The sequence below is a fragment of the Geotrypetes seraphini genome, chromosome 14, assembly GCF_902459505.1.
Source record: "Geotrypetes seraphini chromosome 14, aGeoSer1.1, whole genome shotgun sequence".
In the NCBI taxonomy this organism is placed as follows: domain Eukaryota; kingdom Metazoa; phylum Chordata; class Amphibia; order Gymnophiona; family Dermophiidae; genus Geotrypetes; species Geotrypetes seraphini.
The window spans coordinates 31,839,076-31,860,247 of NC_047097.1; the positions used below are offsets into that span (position 1 = coordinate 31,839,076).

The 21,172-nt window shown below is 43.5% G+C and overlaps 1 protein-coding gene across 3 annotated transcripts in view; it reads left to right on the forward strand.

Moving 5' to 3' along the window:
- VPS33B (VPS33B late endosome and lysosome associated) overlaps positions 1-21,172 on the forward strand; it is a 153,794-nt gene that overhangs the window by 615 nt on the left and 132,007 nt on the right. For 2 of the 3 annotated variants that reach the window (XM_033919658.1, XM_033919660.1), the window contains exons 2-3: positions 16,929-17,051; positions 20,749-20,829. In XM_033919658.1, the coding sequence (XP_033775549.1) occupies positions 16,956-17,051; positions 20,749-20,829 (177 nt within the window). In that variant the 5' untranslated portion in view covers positions 16,929-16,955. Of the gene's footprint in view, positions 1-1,555; positions 3,270-16,928; positions 17,052-20,748; positions 20,830-21,172 lie in introns of those variants that run through there. The other variant, XM_033919659.1, reaches the window with a different exon arrangement.

Consider the following 21,172-nt stretch of genomic DNA (forward strand, 5'->3'; position numbering starts at 1 on the left):
TGCGGCGTTATCTTCGAGCCAGCTCCCTCTTCCTAACTGATTCAGTGCACAAAGCCACGGGCAGTGGCTCTTACGGGCGTCCTGCGCCTGAACCGGAAGCCTTCTCTCTGACGTTGCAACATCAGAGGGAAGACTACCAGATGAGGCATGGGACGTGCAAGGTGCAATTAGTACTATTATGGGGCGGGGTCTGAGGTGGAGATTGGGTAGAGATGGGCGGGGTCTGGCCCATGACGTAGCCCCGTGTTCTTCAACCGCCGGTCCACAGAATAATTCTTTTATTTCTGCCGGTCCATAGGTGTAAAAAGGTTGAAAAACACTGCTGTAGACAGTCAGCTGGCATCTCTCCTCTACCGCAGAACACCTGAAATCTCAGGAGGCACACAGTTTGCGATACACTTCTCTAGCTCATTAAGTAAGCTGATTAGAGGGGATGGAGGCGGGCAAGTGTGGCTGCATTCCTCTGCTGTCTACAGAGAACATCTGTTACAGGTAAGCAACTTTGCTTTCTCCAAAGACAAGCAGGGTAATGCAGCCCCACTTGTTGGTGTGTCACTAGCTTGAATAACAAAATGGGAGGAGGCAAACCAATTCCTTTTTTTTTATTGGCATTGCTAAGGACAGATTGTCCAAACCGAACATCCTGTGTTGAACTCTTGTCTAAACAATAATGCTGAATGAACATATGAACTGAACATAAGAACATAAGCAATGCCTCTGCTGGGTCAGACCTGAGGTCCATCGTGCCCAGCAGTCCACTCACGCGGCGGCCCAACAGGTCCAGGACCTGTGCAGTAATCCTCAATCTATACCTCTCCATCCCCTTTTCCAGAAGGAAATTGTCCAATCCTTTCTTGAACCCCAGTACCGTTCACTGCCCTATTACGTCCTCTGGAAGCGCATTCCAGGTGTCCACCACACTTTGGGTAAAGAAAAACTTCCTAGCATTTGTTTTGAATCTATCCCCTTTCAACTTTTCCAAATGGCCTCTTGTTCTTTTATTTTTTGAAAGTTTGAAGAATCTGTCCCTCTCTACTCTCTCTATGCCCTTCATGATCTTATAAGTCTCTATCATATCCCCTCTAAGTCTCCTCTTCTCCAGGGTATAGAGACCCAGTTTCTCCAATCTCTCTGCGTATGAAAGGTTTTCCATCCCTTTTATCAGACGTGTCGCTCTCCTCTGAACCCTCTCAAGTAACGCCATATTCTTAAGGTACGGCGACCAATATTGGACGCAGTATTCCAGATGCGGGCGCACCATCGCCCGATATAACGGCAGGATAACTTCTTTCGTCCTGGTTGTAATACCCTTCTTGATTATGCCTAGCATTCTTTTTGCCTTCTTAGCAGTCATTGAGCACTGTGCCGTCGGCTTCATTGTCATGTCCACCATTACTCCCAAGTCCCTTTCTTGGATACTCTCATTTAATAACATCCCTCCCATCGTATAGTTGTACCTCAGGTTTCGGTTTCCCACATGATAATCTGGCATGGGGATTGTTCTCAAGGTTGCAACTGATAAAGCTGTCTCTCGTACTTGATGTGCTCCATTGAGACCAGGAGAAGACATGGAAGCTTTGTCATAACAAAAAGAAATACAATGGGCAAACCAGGAAGGTATAATCAAAACTCATCTTTTCAAAAAACACTTCCCATCATTCTAACCTCACTCCTATAGCACTAGCATATTCTCTCGTGAATACCACCACCACAGTAACACCTAGTCAATTCTTCAAACCATTTCCCCAATACATAGTCAGAAACCTAAACAAGAAATCACCGTCTGTAACCAGAAAACTGCTTCCTTCAATGTTGTGTAACTCTCTACTGTATCCCGAATGTATTGTTATTCATCATCGTAACCTGTTATATACTTGCTTCTTTGTTCTGTAACTCTCCTGGAAATGTCCAGACCACTAATTTGTAATCCGCTTAAAACCGCAAGGCACAGGCGGAATAGAAATCACTAATGTAATGTAATAATATGTTTAGAAATTTCAGTCCCTTGAGGAGCTGTCCTGAAGGAAACAAAAAGTTGATTGGTGGAACTGATAGTGCTAGTCCCGTCTAGGTAAAAATGTATCATGGTTCTGCAGTTCAATGTGTGTAGAATTTTTTCCGCTGAAGAATCATGAGGAGGAAGATTGATGGTAATGTAATGAACTGATTGATGTGCAAAACTGTAACTACTTGGGGAAGATACTAGAGGGTTTTATGAAATTGGTTTTCCATCCAGGAAAAGATGGTTCGCAAAGATAGCTGAAAACTGAAAACATGCAGAGCTCGTCTTAAGGTCTGAAACTGATAAGTGCAGCAAGTAAATTAAAACATGATTAATAGGGCACCTGAATGGATCTTGAGATGCTGAGGATGCCCATATGGAAAAATGTTTCCTTCCAGCTGATAAGATTTTATTGTAGCCAGTTTCCTTGCTGCAAGAAGTATCATTTTTACTGATGAAAAGACTGGGTAATCAGCAATGATTGACTGTTCAATTTCCATGCTGTGAGATTGAGGCTGCAAAGATTGTGATGCAACTGTTCTGTTGGAAGAGAATAGACGGATGATCCCTAACAGAATTTGGGAAGCATCTAGAAGGTCCAGGAGGATGGGATACAAGCTCTGTCTGGCCAACAAGACACTATGAGAATCAGTTGAGCTTGGTGTCTGATGATCTTCTGAAGAACTTTGGAGATTAGTGAAAGCTGCGGGAACTTGTACAATAGATTGGAAGTTCATGGAATTGAAAAAGCATTTCTTGCGACTGCATGAGGGGCAGGTCAGAGGGAAAAATAATAGGCACCCTGAGCTTTGTTTGTGGAAGCAAATAGATCCATCACAGAAGAGTCCCATTGTTGAAAAAATGCAAAGTAGTACTTCTGGATTTAAGGTCCACTCATGCGGATCGAGCTTTTGGCTGAAGGAGTCTTCAATAATATTCCTTTTCCCTGGAATGTATACTGCTTGCATTTCTGTGAAGAGGGAGAGAGCAAAAGTCCATAGACAATGGACCTCTTTGCCAAAAAGGGGTAAGGACCCTGAACTCCCTTACTTGTTTAGATAGAACGTTGCTACTTGATTGTCCGTTTGAATAAGAATCCTTCTGCCTCGAACCCACTGGTTGAATGCTCAGAGCACATCATAAGTGCTTGAAGCTCCCATAGATTGATGCATCTAGGGGAGAGTTCCGCCAGGCAGGCTCAGTCCAGGGACTTCACCAACAAGTGTGGCTGCATTCCCCTGCTGTTTACGGAGAACACCTGTTACAGGTAAGCAACTTTGCTGTCCCTGCTTGATAGAGCTTACAATCTAATCAGACAAACCAGGAATTATAGAGGGAGTGACAAAATAAACCTGGATACTTTACAGGTGTTCCTGGGGGAGCTCAGAACTGTTTATAGGTACTAAAGCATTTTCCCTATCTTTCCTGGTGGACTCATGATCTATCTAATGTACCTAGGGCAATGGGAGAATTAGGTGACTTGCCCAGGGTCACGTGGATTTGAACTAGAGAATGACATGGGGATACATTTTTCCCCGTCCCTGCAGGAACTCAATTTCCCTGTCCTGTCCCTGTGCGTTTTGTTGCTGTTCCTGCTCCATTACTGTAAACTCAGCCTTAACTGCACAAGTCTCAAACACTTATGGTTTTAAAGTTTTTTGAGGCTTGTGCAGATGAGGACAGAACGTGCAGAGACAGGAAAAGAACTTGCTGAAATGGGATGGGAAAATGAGATCCCCACAGGGAAAAATTTGTCCCTGTGTCATTCTTTAGTTTAAACCCATAACCTCGGAGTGCTGAGGCTATAACTTTAACCACTGCACCACATCTTAAGACAGGGGTGGCAAACTCAATCACTTAAGGGGCAGAAATCTAAAACATAGGCTATATCGTGGGTCGAATGTTTTATTAAGATTCTTAGTCTTAGTAGACCCTGAGACACTATTCAAGCGATCCATTTGATTATTTTCACCTCATAGATGTTAAGAACATAAGTCAAATTGGACAATGTAAATAATCTTCTCTGCTCTATTTTGTCGATTCCTTTCAGTATTTTGAAGTATGTTATCATACTTAATCTCAACTTATTCAAATAGTCATTCTAGGCATAGGCAGCAGAACGCTTTTTTGTTTGGGGGGAGAGGGGTGGCTAAAGCTCTGCTCCAGATCCCGCCCCCATAATAGTACTAATTGTAATATCATTTTTTCCATTCATTTTTCATATATGCACACAATATAATCTTGGAGCGGCTGGGGCACGGGCAGTGTGTCTGGGAGGGAATGCATGGATGGGAGAACATCGCAGGGGAGGAGACATAGGCATCCTGGGACTGTCGGCCAAGTCTCTTCCCTGAAGAAGCCCTTTCTGGAAACGTCAATCGCTCCTCCTAAACTTACTTGCTCCACTTCATCACTGACGCTGAAACCGTGGATTGAAGACAAAGTTTTATTTTATTTTTCTTTCCAGCTTATGATTTATCTTTAATCTTATCTATTGTTTTGCCTTTTGTCTTTGTTTTGTTCTATTTCTATCATTTAAATTTCTCCAGAATTCTACTGTTCAACGGCTCCCCCTTCTGCTTCTATTCCTTTCTCTCCTCTCTTCTACCTTCCAAAGTATTTAGATCAATGCTGTCTTGTTAAAATGTTTATTTTATTTTTATTTTTCCTCTAACTCTACTTTTCACTTCTCTATTACCCTCCAGGTACTTTAGTTAGATTGTGAGCCTTCGGGACAGTAAGGGAATTTTTCAAGTACCTTTCTTATTTCTAATCTTAATGTATATTTTCTGTAAACCGCTTAGAACCTAACGGATGTAGCGGTATATAAGAAATAAATTACATTACATTACATAATGGTTAACCACAAAATTAAACTACACTGTATGCTTCTCAACATTTATTCCTACCAAAACACTTGGCTTTGGTCACACATGCAGAACACAGATAATCCCTGTGCAAATACGGGACCACAAACTAAAAGTACTATTATATACAAACAAAACCCTAAGATGCAAGACTCTGCATGCAGTACAACCCCCAGAGAAATAGAAACAAATGCATTTCTTCCTGAACAGTGCAAAATATAGACAGTTGATGTAAATTCTCAAAACTGACAATTCAATCACTAAATTGAAAATAAAATCATTTCCCCTACGTTTGTTGTCTGGTGATTTTGTTTTTCAGATCATCTTTTTCCAGTCTCTGGCTGCACTTCCTTCTGTCTATGCTCTTAACTGTGTATCCAGGGCCACCTTATCCATTTGCTGTTTTTCTCTCCTTCACTTTCTGCCATACATCCATTTTTTGTAGAGAACTCAGGGATATTAATTCTAAGAACAAAGTCAGAAAGAAATTTGGATACAACAAAACGAACTGACCTCTATGGAGCAGCCTGTCACACTCCAAGGCTTGGTGAATATCTTAAATTGATTTCAAAGTCCTTTTAGTAGTTCAGAAATGATAGGAATAATATCTTCTCTTCTTATAACAACATGCAACCATCACTGCATTTATAGAGTAGTAATACTTCCACTTAGCTTATAAATAGGCAGTTGGCATATTTAGAATCAACTTAGGTTTCCAGCAGCGATGTGATTGCAAGTCACGAAGTTAACAAGTATTACAACCAACAGCACTTATGAACTTTTTTGAATAGGCACAATCGAGTCTCCTGAAGCAGGGATCGAAATGGGGCCACGTCGGGACCCCACAAACCCTATTTATTAGCTAAGTGGAAGTATTACTACTCTATAAATGCAGTGATGGTTGCATGTTGTTATAAGAAGAGAAGATATTATTCCTATAAATTTTGAACTACTAAAAGGACTTTGAAATCAATTTAAGTTATTCACCAAGCCTTGGAGTGTGATCAATGCTTTATGAAGTTGCAATGACTGGAAGGTGAACTCTTACAACAGGGAGGTTTTCTAGCCTTCCCTTCGGAGTTTCATGTCTCTGAGCATTCTACATATTTTTGATCACCCTCTATAGACAGGCTACTCCATAGAGGTCAGTTCGTTTTGTTGTATACATCCATTTTTAGCATTAACTTTTAACATTCAACTGTCTTCCATTTTTCTGCTTTCTTCTCAAAATCTATCTACTTTTCCCTTCTCATCAATCCATGTGTACCATCTCCTCCCTCTTTCTTATTCCCTATTCCCATCTATCCATAAGAAGCATTTCTTCTTATCTCTTCCCTGCCGCACCCATTGCTGTGCACCATCTCCTCTGTCTGTCTCCCTTTTCCCCTCCATCCCTGTGCACCATCTCATCCCTCTCCCCTGACCAGACAACTCTGTCTCCCCCCTTAAATGGTCTGGCCTCGTTCTCCTCTCCTTCCCATAGCCTGGAATCTCTCTCTCTGTGGTCTGGCATCTCTCTCTCCTTCCCTTTCTCTTCCCGAGGTCTAACATCTCTCTCCTTCTCTCCTCTCCTTTCGGTGGTCTGGCATCTCTCCTTCTTACAGTCTGGCATTTCTCTCCCCCCTCCTTCCCTTCCATGGTCTGGCATCTCTCTCTCCTTCCCATTCCAGTGGTCTGACATCTCTCTCTCTTCCCTCCTTCCATCACCCTTCTCTGGAATCTGACATCTCTCCCTTCTTTGAGTCATCTCTCCTCCCTCCCAGTGTAATATTTCCCCCTCCCTCCTCCACCACTATGATGTCCAACAATTCTCCCTCTTCCCCATGTGTACCATCTCTCTTTCCCTCCCACTCCACACACCTATGTCCAATAATTTTCTTTTTCTCTTTCTCACCCACCGGCAGCATCTCTCTTTCCCTCCCTTCCTAACCCCCAGCCTGTGCAGCCTCTGTCCTTCCCAACCTCCTCCCAGCCCATGCAGCATCTGTCCTTCTTGCTTTCCCAACCCCCCTCCCTCTACAGCCCGTGCAGCATGTCTTTCCCTCATTTCCAACCCCAGCCCTTCCCTCTCAGCTGGATCCTACGGTACAACAGTCCCCACTTCCCAATTCCCTCATCTACCACCTTCCCGCCACTAAAATTTAAAATCTTTGGGCAGCTGACGGTGCAAAGAAGCCAGCCTCCTGCTGTCACCCTGTCCCGGAAGTGTTCTTTCTGCAGCACTTCCTCTTCCCGTGTAGGCAGGACGCTGCAGAAAAAAACACTTCCGGGGCAGGCCAACAGTGGGAGGTTGGGTTTGTTGTGCTGTTGGCTGCCCAAAGATTTTAAATTTCAGCGGTGGGGAGATGATAGATGGAGTTCAGATTCAAGGAGGTTCCTGGAGAGAGGGTTTCACTACAGGCATTGTGGTCCGCATAAAACAGCCAGATTCAGCCCATGGGCCTTGTGTTTGTCACTTGTGTCTTAAGATCTGGGCTGCTTTATTTTATTCCTGGTATTGTCCCAATTGATTTTTTTTTTTTTTGGGGGGGGAGGGAGGCTTCAATTCCATGTCTTATGGTGCATTTCGAAAAGGAATTAAGCCAGTGCTGTTTGACAAATTTATTTCCTAACTCTGGGTACTATTGCTAGCAAACTTTTACACTATGTATATGTAAGAAACTTGTATTTTTAATCATTTGTATTTTGCTGATTGTCCAGTCTTCTGTGTAAACCACATAGAAATCGCTTGGTTATGGCGGTATAGAAGAATAAAGGTATGTTGTGTTATTCTTCTGCTGTCCTAGGTTTTATTGAATTCTGTCATTGTATCTACTTATTAAATTAAATTAGGGTTAGATTAAATAGCGCTTTAGTCTGAGAAGACTGTTAAGAGAAGTGATGCCAGTGCTTTAATAATTTCATTTTTATGATTGACCTGATTGGGTTTTTTTAAAAATAAAGTAGAGCCTTTGGGTAAGCTGTATTTGCACATTGACTTCATCTGTCGGTGTTTGGAGGATTTGGACTGATGATAGAACCTGTTTGTCAGGATCGGGATCTGGAATGGCTTGAGTCATAAGAGATTCTGTGATCTGATCCATTTTCCTCCTTTCTATCTAAGTGGGCAATTTGGTTGCTTATTACCCCCTTTTTTCTGTTTGTTAAGCTATTGTATCTACTTCTACCATCTCTGAAGAGCCATTGTTTGAATTCACCACCCTTTCATGAACATGTGTAATATTGCTCACATCAGCATAATGCTATGACTGTGTCTGGTAGTTGATTAAGCCTTATGCAAAAAGTAAAGAAGTGATAGTGATATGAAAGAAGTGGGAATTACTGATTAGACCCAGACACAATGTACTGAACTAAATATTTTGTCATTAAATGACTAGAAATTTGAATCTGAGATAGAAATGTATTTTCTTGTGCTGGATAAGATACTGATAGGTTTGTATTAGATGTATAGAGAGGATAGAGGTGTAATTGAATGAATCAAGTGGAGTGATGAGAAGACTAAAGAAAGTGATAGGCTTGAACTCTATTCCTTTCTTATAAATGTATACTCTTTTGATGCCATGATGTATATGCCATGACTCCTTTTCTAATATATACCCGAGTGCAGTAGGTGAGTCATTCAAGACAAGCAGGTTATCTTCCAATGGCCGCAAGCCATCTGCAGAAGGAATCCACTCTGGATTTTTTTCTGTGTCCCTCCTCTACTTCACAGAAGCAGAGAGCACTAATTTTATGCAAGTTTCCAGAGTGTAGAAGCATCCTTGTCCCTTCACCCCACCCCACTACCGCTCTCACTTGTATCTCTTCCTCCCTTCCCATCCTCCTTTCTGATCTGGGTCACTTTTCTTCCTTCTCCACTTATGGGTCCACCATCCATCTCTGTCCTCCCCCTTCCCTTCACCCTGTGGGTTCACCATCCATGTACTTCCTCTCCCCCCCCCCCCCAGTTGCGGTTCACGATCTGTCCCATCCTTCTCCTCTCTCACTTTGACCCTCCCCCCCCATGGCATCTTCCTACTGTCCTGTACCTGTACCCTCATGAGTCGAGCTCCTGACCCCCCTGCCCATGTGGAGCCTGTATTTCTTACCTGCGGACCCTCCCAAAACAGCAGCAGAGGAAACGCTGTAAACAGTCAGCTTGCAGCCAGCCCCGCCAAGACCTTTCCTCTGCCATGTTGAGAGTGACGCGGTAGAGAAAAGGCTCTGGCGGTGCTGGCCACTAGCATTTAGCATTGCGTTCATTTTCGGTTGGTTAAGGAGATGCAACTGGACCCCCCTTCACCCTGCTGGGTGCACCCATGCTTGTGGGCTCCATAAGCTGAGTTATCCCAGGACAAGCAGGCAGCTATTCTTGACTGATGGGTGACGGCACCGACGGAGCCCCGGTACGGACAATTTTAGAGTGATCTCACTCTAAGAACTTTTAGAAAGTTCTAGCTCGGCCGCACCGCGCACGCGCGAGTGCCTTCCCGCCCGACAGAGGCGCGCGGTCCCTCAGTTTCTTAGTTTCCGCGGAGCTAAGAAGACGCGTTTTCAACGGCTGTTGAAATTTTTTTATAACTTGCCTTCCCGCTCGCGTAAACTTTTGACTTTATTACTTTCTTTTATTACTTTACTTTTATTTTGGTAAAAAAAAAAAAAAAAAACTTCTTTTTTCTTCAATTTCGGTTTTTCCCCGGCGGGGCCTTCTGCCACCATCGAAGCCTCGGCCTTCGATTTGGCGGAAGCCGTTTTCCCTTTCATGCCCCCTCAACCGGGTTTTAAAAAGTGCCAGCGGTGTGCTAGGCCTATATCTCTCACGGACCCACACAACTGGTGCTTGCAGTGTTTGGGTCCTGAGCATCAGGCCTCTTCTTGCACCCGCTGTGCTACTTTAAAGAAAAGAACATTAAAAAATCGCTTAATTCAACAGCGTTTGTTATTCGGTGCCGAGATGTCCGACCCCGTTCCTTCGACTCCGGCTTCGGCACCGCTTCAGTCGGCACCCTCGTCTTCGACGCCGCGTGATTCCACACCGGCATCCCAACAGTCAGGTAAGCCGGCTAAGAAGCCTTCCCCGCTGGAACGTCTTCCGGCCTCGAGTGCAGTGAGCCCAGTCCTGCCGCCGGTTAGACGCCAGCGGAAGCGCTCCGCCCCTATTGAGGTGAGTCCCTCGACATCGGGCTCCTCATCTCCGGGGCGTAGAGCGGCACCGCAGGTACCGCAGAAGAAAAAAGCGGTACCGGTGCCATCCCTCGATGACCGCATTACGGCCATCCTTCATGTGCAGCTTAAGGAGCAATTAGAACGACTCCTTCCTGCTATAATGACACCGAACCTTCCGGTGCCAGTCCGCACCGAGCCATCGGTACCGGTTGTACATCAACCCGTGTCGGTACCGGTTGTCGAACCTGTCTTACCTGCTTCTACTGTCTCGGTACCGCTTCACCTAACTTCATCGGTATCGATGCCAGTCCTTGCACCGGAGCCGACAGCTCACCATCAATCGGTACAGACTTCGGCACCGGTGCGACCGATAACATCGCCTGACTCGGTATCGATGAGGTCGGGTAAGTCGGTACGCAAAACCCGACACATGCAAACATCGACACCTGAGTCTCGGGACCATTCTTCCCATGTCAGAGACCCTGATCTGTGGGGGGACTCAGAGGAACCCTTTCTTTCTGAAGGAGAATGTTCCTCAGAAGAGGAGGATTCGGCTCTCCCTGACCCATCCTCCAAGCAGACCACTTCCTCTTTCTCCAATTTCTTGAAAGAGATGTGTGAGTCTTTGTCCATTCCTTTGGAGGCTGAATCCAAAAAGTCTAAAGCTTTTTTGGATGCCCTTGATTTTGATCAGCCTCCAAAGGAATTTTTGAAGCTTCCCCTTCATGACATCTTGAGGGAAACTTTCTATAAAAATTTAGAGACTCCTTTAACTGTTCCAGGGGCCCCACGTAAACTGGATTCTCTATACAAGGTAATTCCCATTCCTGGGTTCGACAAGCCTCAACTTCCACACGAATCCTTATTTGTCGAATCCACCCTTAAAAAGACTTCAGGAGCCAGTGTATATGCATCTGTCCCTCCTGGCAGAGAAGGAAGGGCCATGGATAAATTCGGTAAGAGGCTCTACCAAAACGCTATGTTAGCAAATAGAGCTAGTAATTATGCTTTTCATTTTTCTTTTTATTTAAAGCATCTCCTTACCACCATGGCTTCCTTCGAGAAGTATCTTCCTTCAAGAAAACATCCATCTTTTCACTCCTGCTTGTCGTCTCTATTCCAACTTCGTAAGTTTATGGTTAGGTCCATATATGACACCTTTGAACTTACATCCAGAGCGACAGCTATGTCGGTGGCTATGCGCCGTTTGGCCTGGCTTCGGGTATCCGAGCTTGATGTTAACCATCAAGATCGGTTAGCCAACGCCCCATGCCTAGGGGATGAGCTCTTTGGGGATTCCATGGACTCTACCACCCAAAAGCTCTCGGCTCATGAGACGCGCTGGGATACCCTGCTCAAGAATAAAAAGAAGCCTCCTCCACCGAGACCATACAGGCAGCAATCGGCTTATCAACGCCGTTTCACAGCCCGTCCATTGCCTACCACTGCTCAACAACCTCGACGTCAGAGGCAACAGCAACGTCAGCCTCCCCGACAGCAGCAACAGCAGCAACCTGCGAAACAACCTCCTCAGCAGAAGTCACAGCCCTTTTGACTTCTTTCTCCGCAGTATAGCCAGTATCCCTGTTCCTGTTCTCCTGCCTCAACCAATAGGAGGTCGACTTTCTCTGTTCTTCAGCCGGTGGGAAGTAATCACTTCGGACCAATGGGTCCTCAACATCATCCGCCACGGCTACTCTCTCAACTTTCAGACTCTCCCACCTCAAAGCCTGCCAAAAGAGTCTGCTTTGAACAGTCCTCAATCAGCCCTCCTTATTCAGGAGGTCCAATCCCTCCTCCTTCTGAACGCTATAGAGGAAGTTCCTCTAGATCAAAAGGGGCAGGGATTCTACTCCCGTTACTTTCTAGTTCCCAAAAAGACAGGAGATCTCAGACCCATCCTGGACCTTCGCGATCTCAACATTCATCTAGTAAAAGAAAAATTCAAGATGCTTTCTTTAGCCATACTTTATCCCCTTCTAAATCAAAACGACTGGCTATGCTCCCTCGATCTCAAAGAGGCTTACACTCACATACCGATCAATGTAACCTCAAGACCATATCTCCGATTCATGATCAATCATTGTCATTACCAGTACAAGGTGCTGCCCTTCGGTCTTGCCTCATCTCCAAGGGTATTCACCAAATGTCTCATTGTGGTGGCGGCTTTTCTGCGCTCTCACCACCTGCAGGTATTTCCTTACCTGGACGATTGGTTGATCAAAGACACTTCTGCCCAAGCGGTCCTTCTGGCCACCAACCAAACCATCCAGTTTCTGCAACTTCTGGGATTCGAGATCAATCTACCCAAATCTCATATCATTCCCACTCAGAGACTTCAATTCATTGGAGCGATCCTGGACACACTCCTCATGAGAGCTTTCCTGCCATCCAATCGGCTTCAGACCCTTCAGTCTCTATGTCACCAGGTACTTCCTCTGCCGTCCATCTCAGCAAGACAAATGATGGTGCTCTTGGGACACATGGCATCCACAGTTCATGTCACACCTCATGCCCGTCTTCACCTGCGCACTCCTCAATGGACCCTTGCGACCCAGTGGTCCCAAGCGTCGGACTCTTGCTCACGACACATATCTGTGACATCATCTCTTCGTCAGTCTCTGCAATGGTGGTTGGTATCCTCAAATCTATCCAGAGGTCTTCTGTTCCATCAGCCTCCTCATCAACTAGTCATCACCACCGACGCCTCTCTGTACGCATGGGGAGCTCACTTGAACGAGTTCCAGACTCAGGGTCTTTGGTCAGCCCAGGAAAAGAAGCATCAAATCAATTTCCTGGAACTCAGAGCGATGTTTTACGCCCTCAAGGCCTTTCAACACCTTCTCTTTCCTCAGGTCCTTCTGTTGTGCACAGACAATCAGGTTGCGATGTACTACATCAACAAACAGGGTGGGACAGGCTCTCGCCTGTTATGCCAGGAAGCCCAGAAGATCTGGAATTGGGCCATAGATCATCATCTCTTCCTGAAAGCTATTTACATTCAGGGGAAACAGAATTCATTAGCGGACAAACTCAGCAGAATTCTCCAGCCTCACGAGTGGACACTCGACCCTGTAACTCTACAGTCTATCTTCACTCAATGGGGCACTCCTCAGATAGACCTCTTTGCAGCTCCTCACAATCACCAGCTGCCCCGTTTCTGCTCAAGACTTTACTCTCCACACCGTCTCACAGCAGATGCTTTTCTCCTCGACTGGTCGAATCTGTTCCTGTACGCCTTCCCTCCTCTACCTCTCATGTTGAGAACCTTGTTCAAGCTCAAGAGGGAACGAGCCACCATGATTCTGATTGCTCCGAGGTGGCCCAGGCAACATTGGTTCTCCCTTCTACTTCAACTCAGTTCCAGGGAACCTTTTCTTCTTCCTCTGTTTCCTTCTCTGCTTACGCAACAGCAGGGAACCCTTCTGCATCCCAACCTCCAGTCTCTACACCTGATGGCTTGGTATCTCTCGGGCTGAACTCGACTGATACTCTTTTGTCTCAGCCCGTTCGTTCCATTCTGGATGCCTCCAGGAAACCAGCCACTCTACAATGTTACCATCAAAAGTGGACGAGGTTTTCTTCCTGGTGTCTTCTTCATCATCTTGATCCCACTTCCCTAGCGGTGGAGACGTTGTTGGATTATCTTCTTTCTTTGTCTGATTCTGGCCTGAAGTCCTCTTCCATCAGGGTCCACCTCAGTGCCATTGCAGCTTTTCATGAGCCAGTCCATGGAAAACTTCTTTCAGCTCATCCCCTGGTATCCAGGTTCATGCGTGGGCTTTTCAATGTGAAACCACCTCTTAAAGCCCCTCCGGTTATCTGGGATCTCAATGTGGTTCTTTCCGCTTTAATGAAACCTCCATTTGAACCTTTAGCTACCTCTCCTTTCAAATTTCTCACTTGGAAGGTGCTTTTTCTTATTGCCATTACCTCTGCCAGGAGGGTCAGTGAGCTTCATGCACTGGTTGCAGATCCACCTTTTACGGTTTTTCACCATGACAAGGTGGTTCTGCGTACACATCCAAAGTTTCTCCCCAAGGTTGTTTCTGAATTTCATCTCAACCAATCCATTGTTTTACCTGTTTTCTTTCCAAAACCTCATTCTCATTCTGGGGAACAAGCTCTGCATACTTTGGATTGTAAAAGGGCTCTTGCTTACTATCTGGAGCGTACGAAACCCCACAGATCAGTTCCCCAACTCTTTCTGTCCTTTGATCCGAATAAATTGGGACGTCCTGTTTCTAAACGTACGTTGTCTAATTGGCTTGCAGCGTGCATTTCATTCTGTTATGCTCAGACCGGACTGACACTGGAAGGTTCTGTCACAGCCCATAAAGTCAGAGCAATGGCAGCATCTGTAGCTTTCCTCCGTTCCACTCCTATTGAGGAAATCTGCAAGGCTGCTACTTGGTCCTCAGTTCACACTTTTACATCTCATTATTGTCTGGATACATTCTCCAGAAGGGATGGTCACTTCGGCCAATCTGTTTTGCAAAATTTGTTTTCCTAATGGCCAACCTTCCCTCCATCCCTCTTTTTGTTAGCTTGGAGGTCACCCATCAGTCAAGAATAGCTGCCTGCTTGTCCTGGGATAAAGCACAGTTACTTACCGTAACAGGTGTTATCCAGGGACAGCAGGCAGATATTCTTGCGTCCCACCCACCTCCCCGGGTTGGCTTCTTAGCTGGCTTATACTAACTGAGGGACCGCGCGCCTCTGTCGGGCGGGAAGGCACTCGCGCGTGCGCGGTGCGGCCGAGCTAGAACTTTCTAAAAGTTCTTAGAGTGAGATCACTCTAAAATTGTCCGTACCGGGGCTCCGTCGGTGCCGTCACCCATCAGTCAAGAATATCTGCCTGCTGTCCCTGGATAACACCTGTTACGGTAAGTAACTGTGCTATATTGCCACCTGTTCCTAAATAGTACATGTGATTATAGGTCAAAGTGTAGTTGTAAACTGAACTTAATCACATGAGACTTTGTTTAGGCTTTAGAACTACAACTATATTCCATTTTTAAAATGTGCATATCCCGTTTTGAGTTATATATCTTTTTTTTTTTATAAATCTTTATTCATTTTTAAAACTTACAATAAGTGTCTCAGCAAATAAAAACATTTTAGCTTAGATACAACACTTAATATTTTGCAATAATCCCTTTAAAAAAGTTTATCACCCTCCCTTCCATATACAAAAATATAACATATATATCATATAATAAAATATTTCCTAACATTCCTTACAACTATATAAAGACCAAACTCTATCCCCCCCCCACCCCCATCTTAGACATGTACTATTAAGGGAAAAATGACATCTATTTATTACAATAATTTGTTAAAGGCTCCTAAAAATCCTGAAATTTTCTTAAATATCCCTGCTGTGTAGCTATTATCCTTTCCATTATATATATATGACATAAAGAATTCCAGCAGAAACTGTAGTTCAATCTATTCCAATTCTTCCAATTACTTGTGATTTGTTGTATGGCAACCCCTGTCATAATAAGTAAGAGCTTATTATTTTTTGAAGATATTTGGCTTTTAGCCCTCATTGACATGCCAAATAATAGAGTATCATACGATAATGCTATCGGATTTTCTAATAAATTTATTTGGCTCCAATTTGATTTCCAAAATCCCAAAATAAATGGACAATAGAATAACAAACGATCTAGAGTCCCTGCTTCGAGATGACAATGCCAACCTCTATTAGACTTAGAGCTATCTAACTTTTGTAACCGAACTGGGGTCCAGAATGCTCTATGTAACAGAAACACCCAAGTTTGTCTGCCGTTTTGAGTTATCTTTTGAAAACTCTGCAATGTTTGCCCAGAGTTATCTGATGACTACTGGTCATATTCCTGACTAGATTATTTAGTTTACAATTGAGGCTTGAAGATTATAAGATCTTTAGTGTTACTGAAATAAAAATATATTTCTTTGTTACTCTTACTAACCCCCGCAGTTGTAACAGCTCCAATGCTCATAGAGTTAGTGGTGGTCATCGTAAAGCATATGGGGACAGACTTAAAGAGCTTAATTTGTATACTATGGAAAAAAAAGGTGAGAGAGGGGAGATACAATAGAGATTTTTAAATACACAGCTTTTTGGCCCCAAATTAATAAATTATTAGAAAACCATGTAGGACTCTCGTATGACACTATATTATTTGGTACAGCAATGAGAACTCAGAGTCCGATTTCTGCAAATAATAACAAGTTATTATTAATATTGACAGGGGTCGCCATGCAACAAATTACTCAAAATTGGAAGGATTTTACAAAATTAAATTATACATTTTGGTGGAATTCAGTTTGTCATATATATAAGATGGAAAAGATGATAGCGTTACAACAAGGGAATATTCATAATTTCAAGAAAATATGGGAGCCATTGACTAATTACTCTAATGATCAGATATCTTAGCACATGGGTAATGTATATGTGGGATGGGATTGGGGTGGGAATATTTATCATATGGAATAAGATTATTGGGGAAAAGGGGGGTATTTTTTTTATAGTATATAGGAATATTTGAATGTAAATACAAGTGAAATATGAAAATTGTTTTATTATGTGTAATTCACTTGTAAGATTTTAAAAATGAATAAAGAATTTATAAAAAAAATAAATAAATAAATACACAGGAGGTGAATCTCTTTTGGAAACTCTGGATTGTGTCAATTCAAGAAAGCTTGAGATGGGTAGAGCTTATTAGTTGGTATGGATTGCCAGATTGGATAGGCCATGCAGTTGTCATTTTCCATGCTTCTCTATTTTATTAGCGCATGCAATCATAAATGAAGAAGCACCGAGGTTAATGTATAGGAGGCTGTTATGTGTTATAGCTGAAACCTTATAGTCTGATGACAATCTGAGAGTTATTCATATTTTTTTCTGTTTTCTGCAGGGGTGTCATCGGTATTAAAGCCTCAAAATGGCATTTTCTGACAGGAGGGATGCACCTGACCTCCCTGACTTTGCACTCCTGAAAAGATTGGCACTAGACCAGCTGATCTATCTGCTCGAACAGGTTGGTAATGAGACCGTCCAAAATATGACCTGGGCTGGAAAAATTGTCAACATTATGTGTTTTCTTTTGCTTGCTATTCCTGGAGTGTGGGCAGATCAGATTATAAGGCAAATATAATTTATAAGGCATGTTAAGTAAATCATATGTACTGTTATGGTTCACAGAAGTCATTTAGATTATGGGGCTCAGTTACTAAGGCTTTGCACCTAAAATGACATTATACAGGAGGGATGGAATGTACCACTTTTCTCTGTTTACAATCAAAGCGGTTTACACATTGTATACAGATACTTTCTCTGTCCTTAGTAGTCTCACAGTCTTTGTACTTGGAGGTTAAGTGGCTTACCCAGGTCACATGGACTGAACCCAGTTCTTCAGGTTCTCAGGCCATTACACTAACCATTAGGTCAGGGGTGTCCAAAAGGTCGATCGTGAAGTTCCGTGATAGACTTGCATTGCCTTCCGTTCTACCTGCTTTCTGACCCTGTAAAGAGGATGCTGAAGCGCCAGGCCGAGCAACGCTCCTTACTCGACATCAATTCTGACATAGGAGAGAAAGTTCCGGGCCAGCCAATTGCTATCTGAGGCAGAAAAGATGGATACAGCAGTTCAGGCAACTATATCTTTGCCTTCTACACCCTTAACACACAAGGGATCCTTTGTTGGTTTGAGCACACCAGTTACATTAAAGAAAAGTTTGGTTGACGGTTGCAAAAATTATCCAAACTATGCCTATGGAAGTGCCCATGCTTGTCATTAAGGCGGAATGCCTCAGCATCCCTCCAAACTGGCCTAGACAGATGCGTTATGCACTCCTACCAACAGGTAGGTGGATACTAAGAGCTAGTTTGCAATGTAGTCCCTCTCAGAGTCAGTATTCCTCAATCTCCCAGCAGGTGGTAGAGGTGTGATGTGATCCTGTTCATTCTCGACTGGTCTAGTAGGTCTGGGGACTCCGAGGGGAAGATTCTCAAAACATTGTGGTAAATAATAAACTTTTGTTTATAATGACGGGAGTTGCAATGCAGCTAATTGGGATAGATTAAGTTATTCATTCTGGTGGGAATTCCTATGTTATATCTTCAAAATGGAAAAGTTTATGGCCATTCAGAAGGGGTTTTTTTTTTTAAATATCTTTATTCGTTTTTACATTATGCAAACAAGTGTACAATAATTCAAGTCATACTATACATTCTTCACTTGAAACTCTACATTCATTTTATACCATAAACTATCTCCCCTCCCTCCCTTTCCATATATTACCCCTCATAATGTCATAAAACCCACCCATCCCTCCTCCCCCCTACATATATTTAATGGGGATAAATATAATTATTTATTTATTATAATACTCAATTAATGGTCTCCACACCTCTTTAAATTTCTTATAATAACCTCTCTTGATTGCCAATGTTTTTTCCATTTCATACCCCTGACAAACCGAACTCCACCAGAAACAATAATTCAATCCTCTATAGTCTTTCCAGTTATGTGTTATATGTTGGATTGCAATTCCTGTTAAAATCATTAACAGTTTGTTATTATTCGATGAAATTTGACTTTTGGCCCTCATAGACATTCCAAACAAAACTGTGTCATATGACAGGGCCACAGGATTCTCTAACATACAATTTATTTGACCCCAGATCAATTTCCAAAAATTATTAATAAAAGGACAATAAAATAATAAATGATCTAGAGTTCCAGCCTCAAGATGACAATGCCAACATCTATTAGACTTAGAGCAATCCAATTTTTGTAAGCGAACAGGGGTCCAGAGTGCTCTATGCAACAGGAAAAAGCCATTCAGAAGGGTTATTATAAAAAATTTATGGAAGTATGGGAACCATTAACTAAATATTGTAAAAATTAATCTAATTGTATAATTTTGGAAAATGTGCACATCCGGGGTGGGGGGGGTATGTTTTGGCATTTGTTAAGAAGTAAAGAAGGGTTGATTATAAGTATTTTTATGAGATGTTTTTAAATTGGAAGGGATGGGAGAAAATAAGTCTTATCTTTCTTTTATTAAGTATATTGTGCTGTAATGATAATAATGTATATAATTGCATCATTTGTTGTGCACAATTGAAGTTTCAAAAATGAATAAAGAATATTTAAAAAAAAACAACAAAACGTTGTGGTAAAATCCAATGAGCCATTGTCGCAGGTGTAAATCTGAAGTTTTGCAAAAGATGAGTCATTCTCAGAAACCAGCGCATGCAAATGAGGTTCGCAGGGGGTCGCTATATTTGCATGTGACGAGTCACTGGTGATAGTGATCGACACTCGCAGAATACACCCACACATTAATAAAGAAAAAGGACCCCTGAATTAAAGGATGGCAGGAGGGATGCTCTCTCCCTCCTGCCTCCGGTGTTGCCCGACACCCCCATACCTCTCAGTCCAAAGCTGGCTGGAGTGATGCCTCCTCTCTCTAGCTGGCAGGCTTGCCTTTTCAAAATGGCAGGCCTTGCCCTCCCCTGGGATGCGCCGGAGAGGGACCTAAGGCTCTATAGGAGGGGCCTTAAGTGCCTGGGTCAATCAGAGCCTTGGGCCCTGCCCTGTTGTATCCCTGGATACACCAGGAAGGGGAAGGCCTGCCATTTTGAAAAGATGGGCCTGCCAGCTGGAGGGAGTAGCATCCTTCCAGCCGGCCTTGGACTGAAAGGTACAGGGTATGTGCGGGGCCATCACTGGTAGCGGGAGGGAATGGGCATCCCTCCTGCTTGCAGGGCGAGAATCACCACCTATAGGAGAGAGAGGGCATCCCTCCTGCCGTTGCTGTTGGGGGAGGAACGAGGCAAACTTTTCTGGCAGGTCTGAGCTGTCAAAAGCCTTACTTTCCTCAGGCACTGACCAGAAAGTAAGGCAGCTTAGACTTGCCAGAAACATTTGCCCGCAAATGTAGGATAGTGAGGCTAAGGAATTACCTGGTGATAATAGAGAATTGGCCGGAGTGCTCGTTTAAATATTAATGGCCTCGTTGTAATACATTTGCATGGCAGAGTCGGAGCCCTTTAGAGAATTGGCCGGTAGAATACTTCCAAGCTAAACCGTCTGGAATTGGTTTAGCGGCCATCGTTAAAGTATTAAAACCTCGAAATGGTTAGAAAAATAAAAAATAAGGTAAGCACTAAGCAATATGCTTGTTACTAAGGTGGAATTCTGTGGTTATCCCACCCAGTGATGTTGCAGAAGCTCCTGATGTTGGGCAGGAGCTGCCTTCGCTGCAGAGACATGGAAGTTATGAGGTTTATGGGCAAACTACCACCCATTCCTGTTCGCCGCTCACATGCCAACTTTATCTTTCCATCTGTAAGAGGATGCAAATTCAAAAAAGTACCACCATTGTCTTTTGTCTTATCAGGCAGCTTCCTGGGTCCAAGATTTACTTGTATTTTAGAAGGCATCTGAAAAATTATTTGTTCACTAAACGCCCCGGATTAGCGTGCGCTAGCTGAAAAACTGCCGCCTGCTCAAGAGGAGGCGGTAGCAGCTAGTGGGCGCTATTCCGCGCGTTAAGGCCCTAGCACTCTTTTGTAAAAGGAGCCCTAAATATTTAAGTAATTAAGTTAATCCATCTCACTGTTCAATTCATTTTGTAAACCGCATAGAATTTCACGGGCCTGTGGTATATAAGTAAATTGTAATGTAATGTGATTCCATTTTCAAGAACGGTATATTTTTCTTCTAGCTACCTGGAAAAAAGGACTTGTTTATTGAGCCAGACTTGATGAGCCCCCTGGACCGCATTGCAAATGTCTCCATTCTCAAGGTATTTGAAAAGTCTCTCTGTAGATGGAATAGAGCATTGATACCCCCTACGATGCTGCTGGAAAAAACGAGTGAATCGGAATAACAGAAAAGTGTGCTCAGGCTTTGCACACAGTTTGCATGGCTTTACCACACAATGCAGAAAAGGGTTTTGTGCTGAAGCTAACCCTGCACAAAGCCTAGAGCGCATGGCACAATTAAAATCATGGTAAGAGGCTAATTCACTGTTTCCCGGGTGTTGTTTTTGTAAGCAGTTGTGCTTTCAGAATAGGATTTGATCAGAATATTTAAATTCAAATAAACCTCTCAGGTTCCTGTAAGAAAGTTGCTTTAAGAGGTTTGCA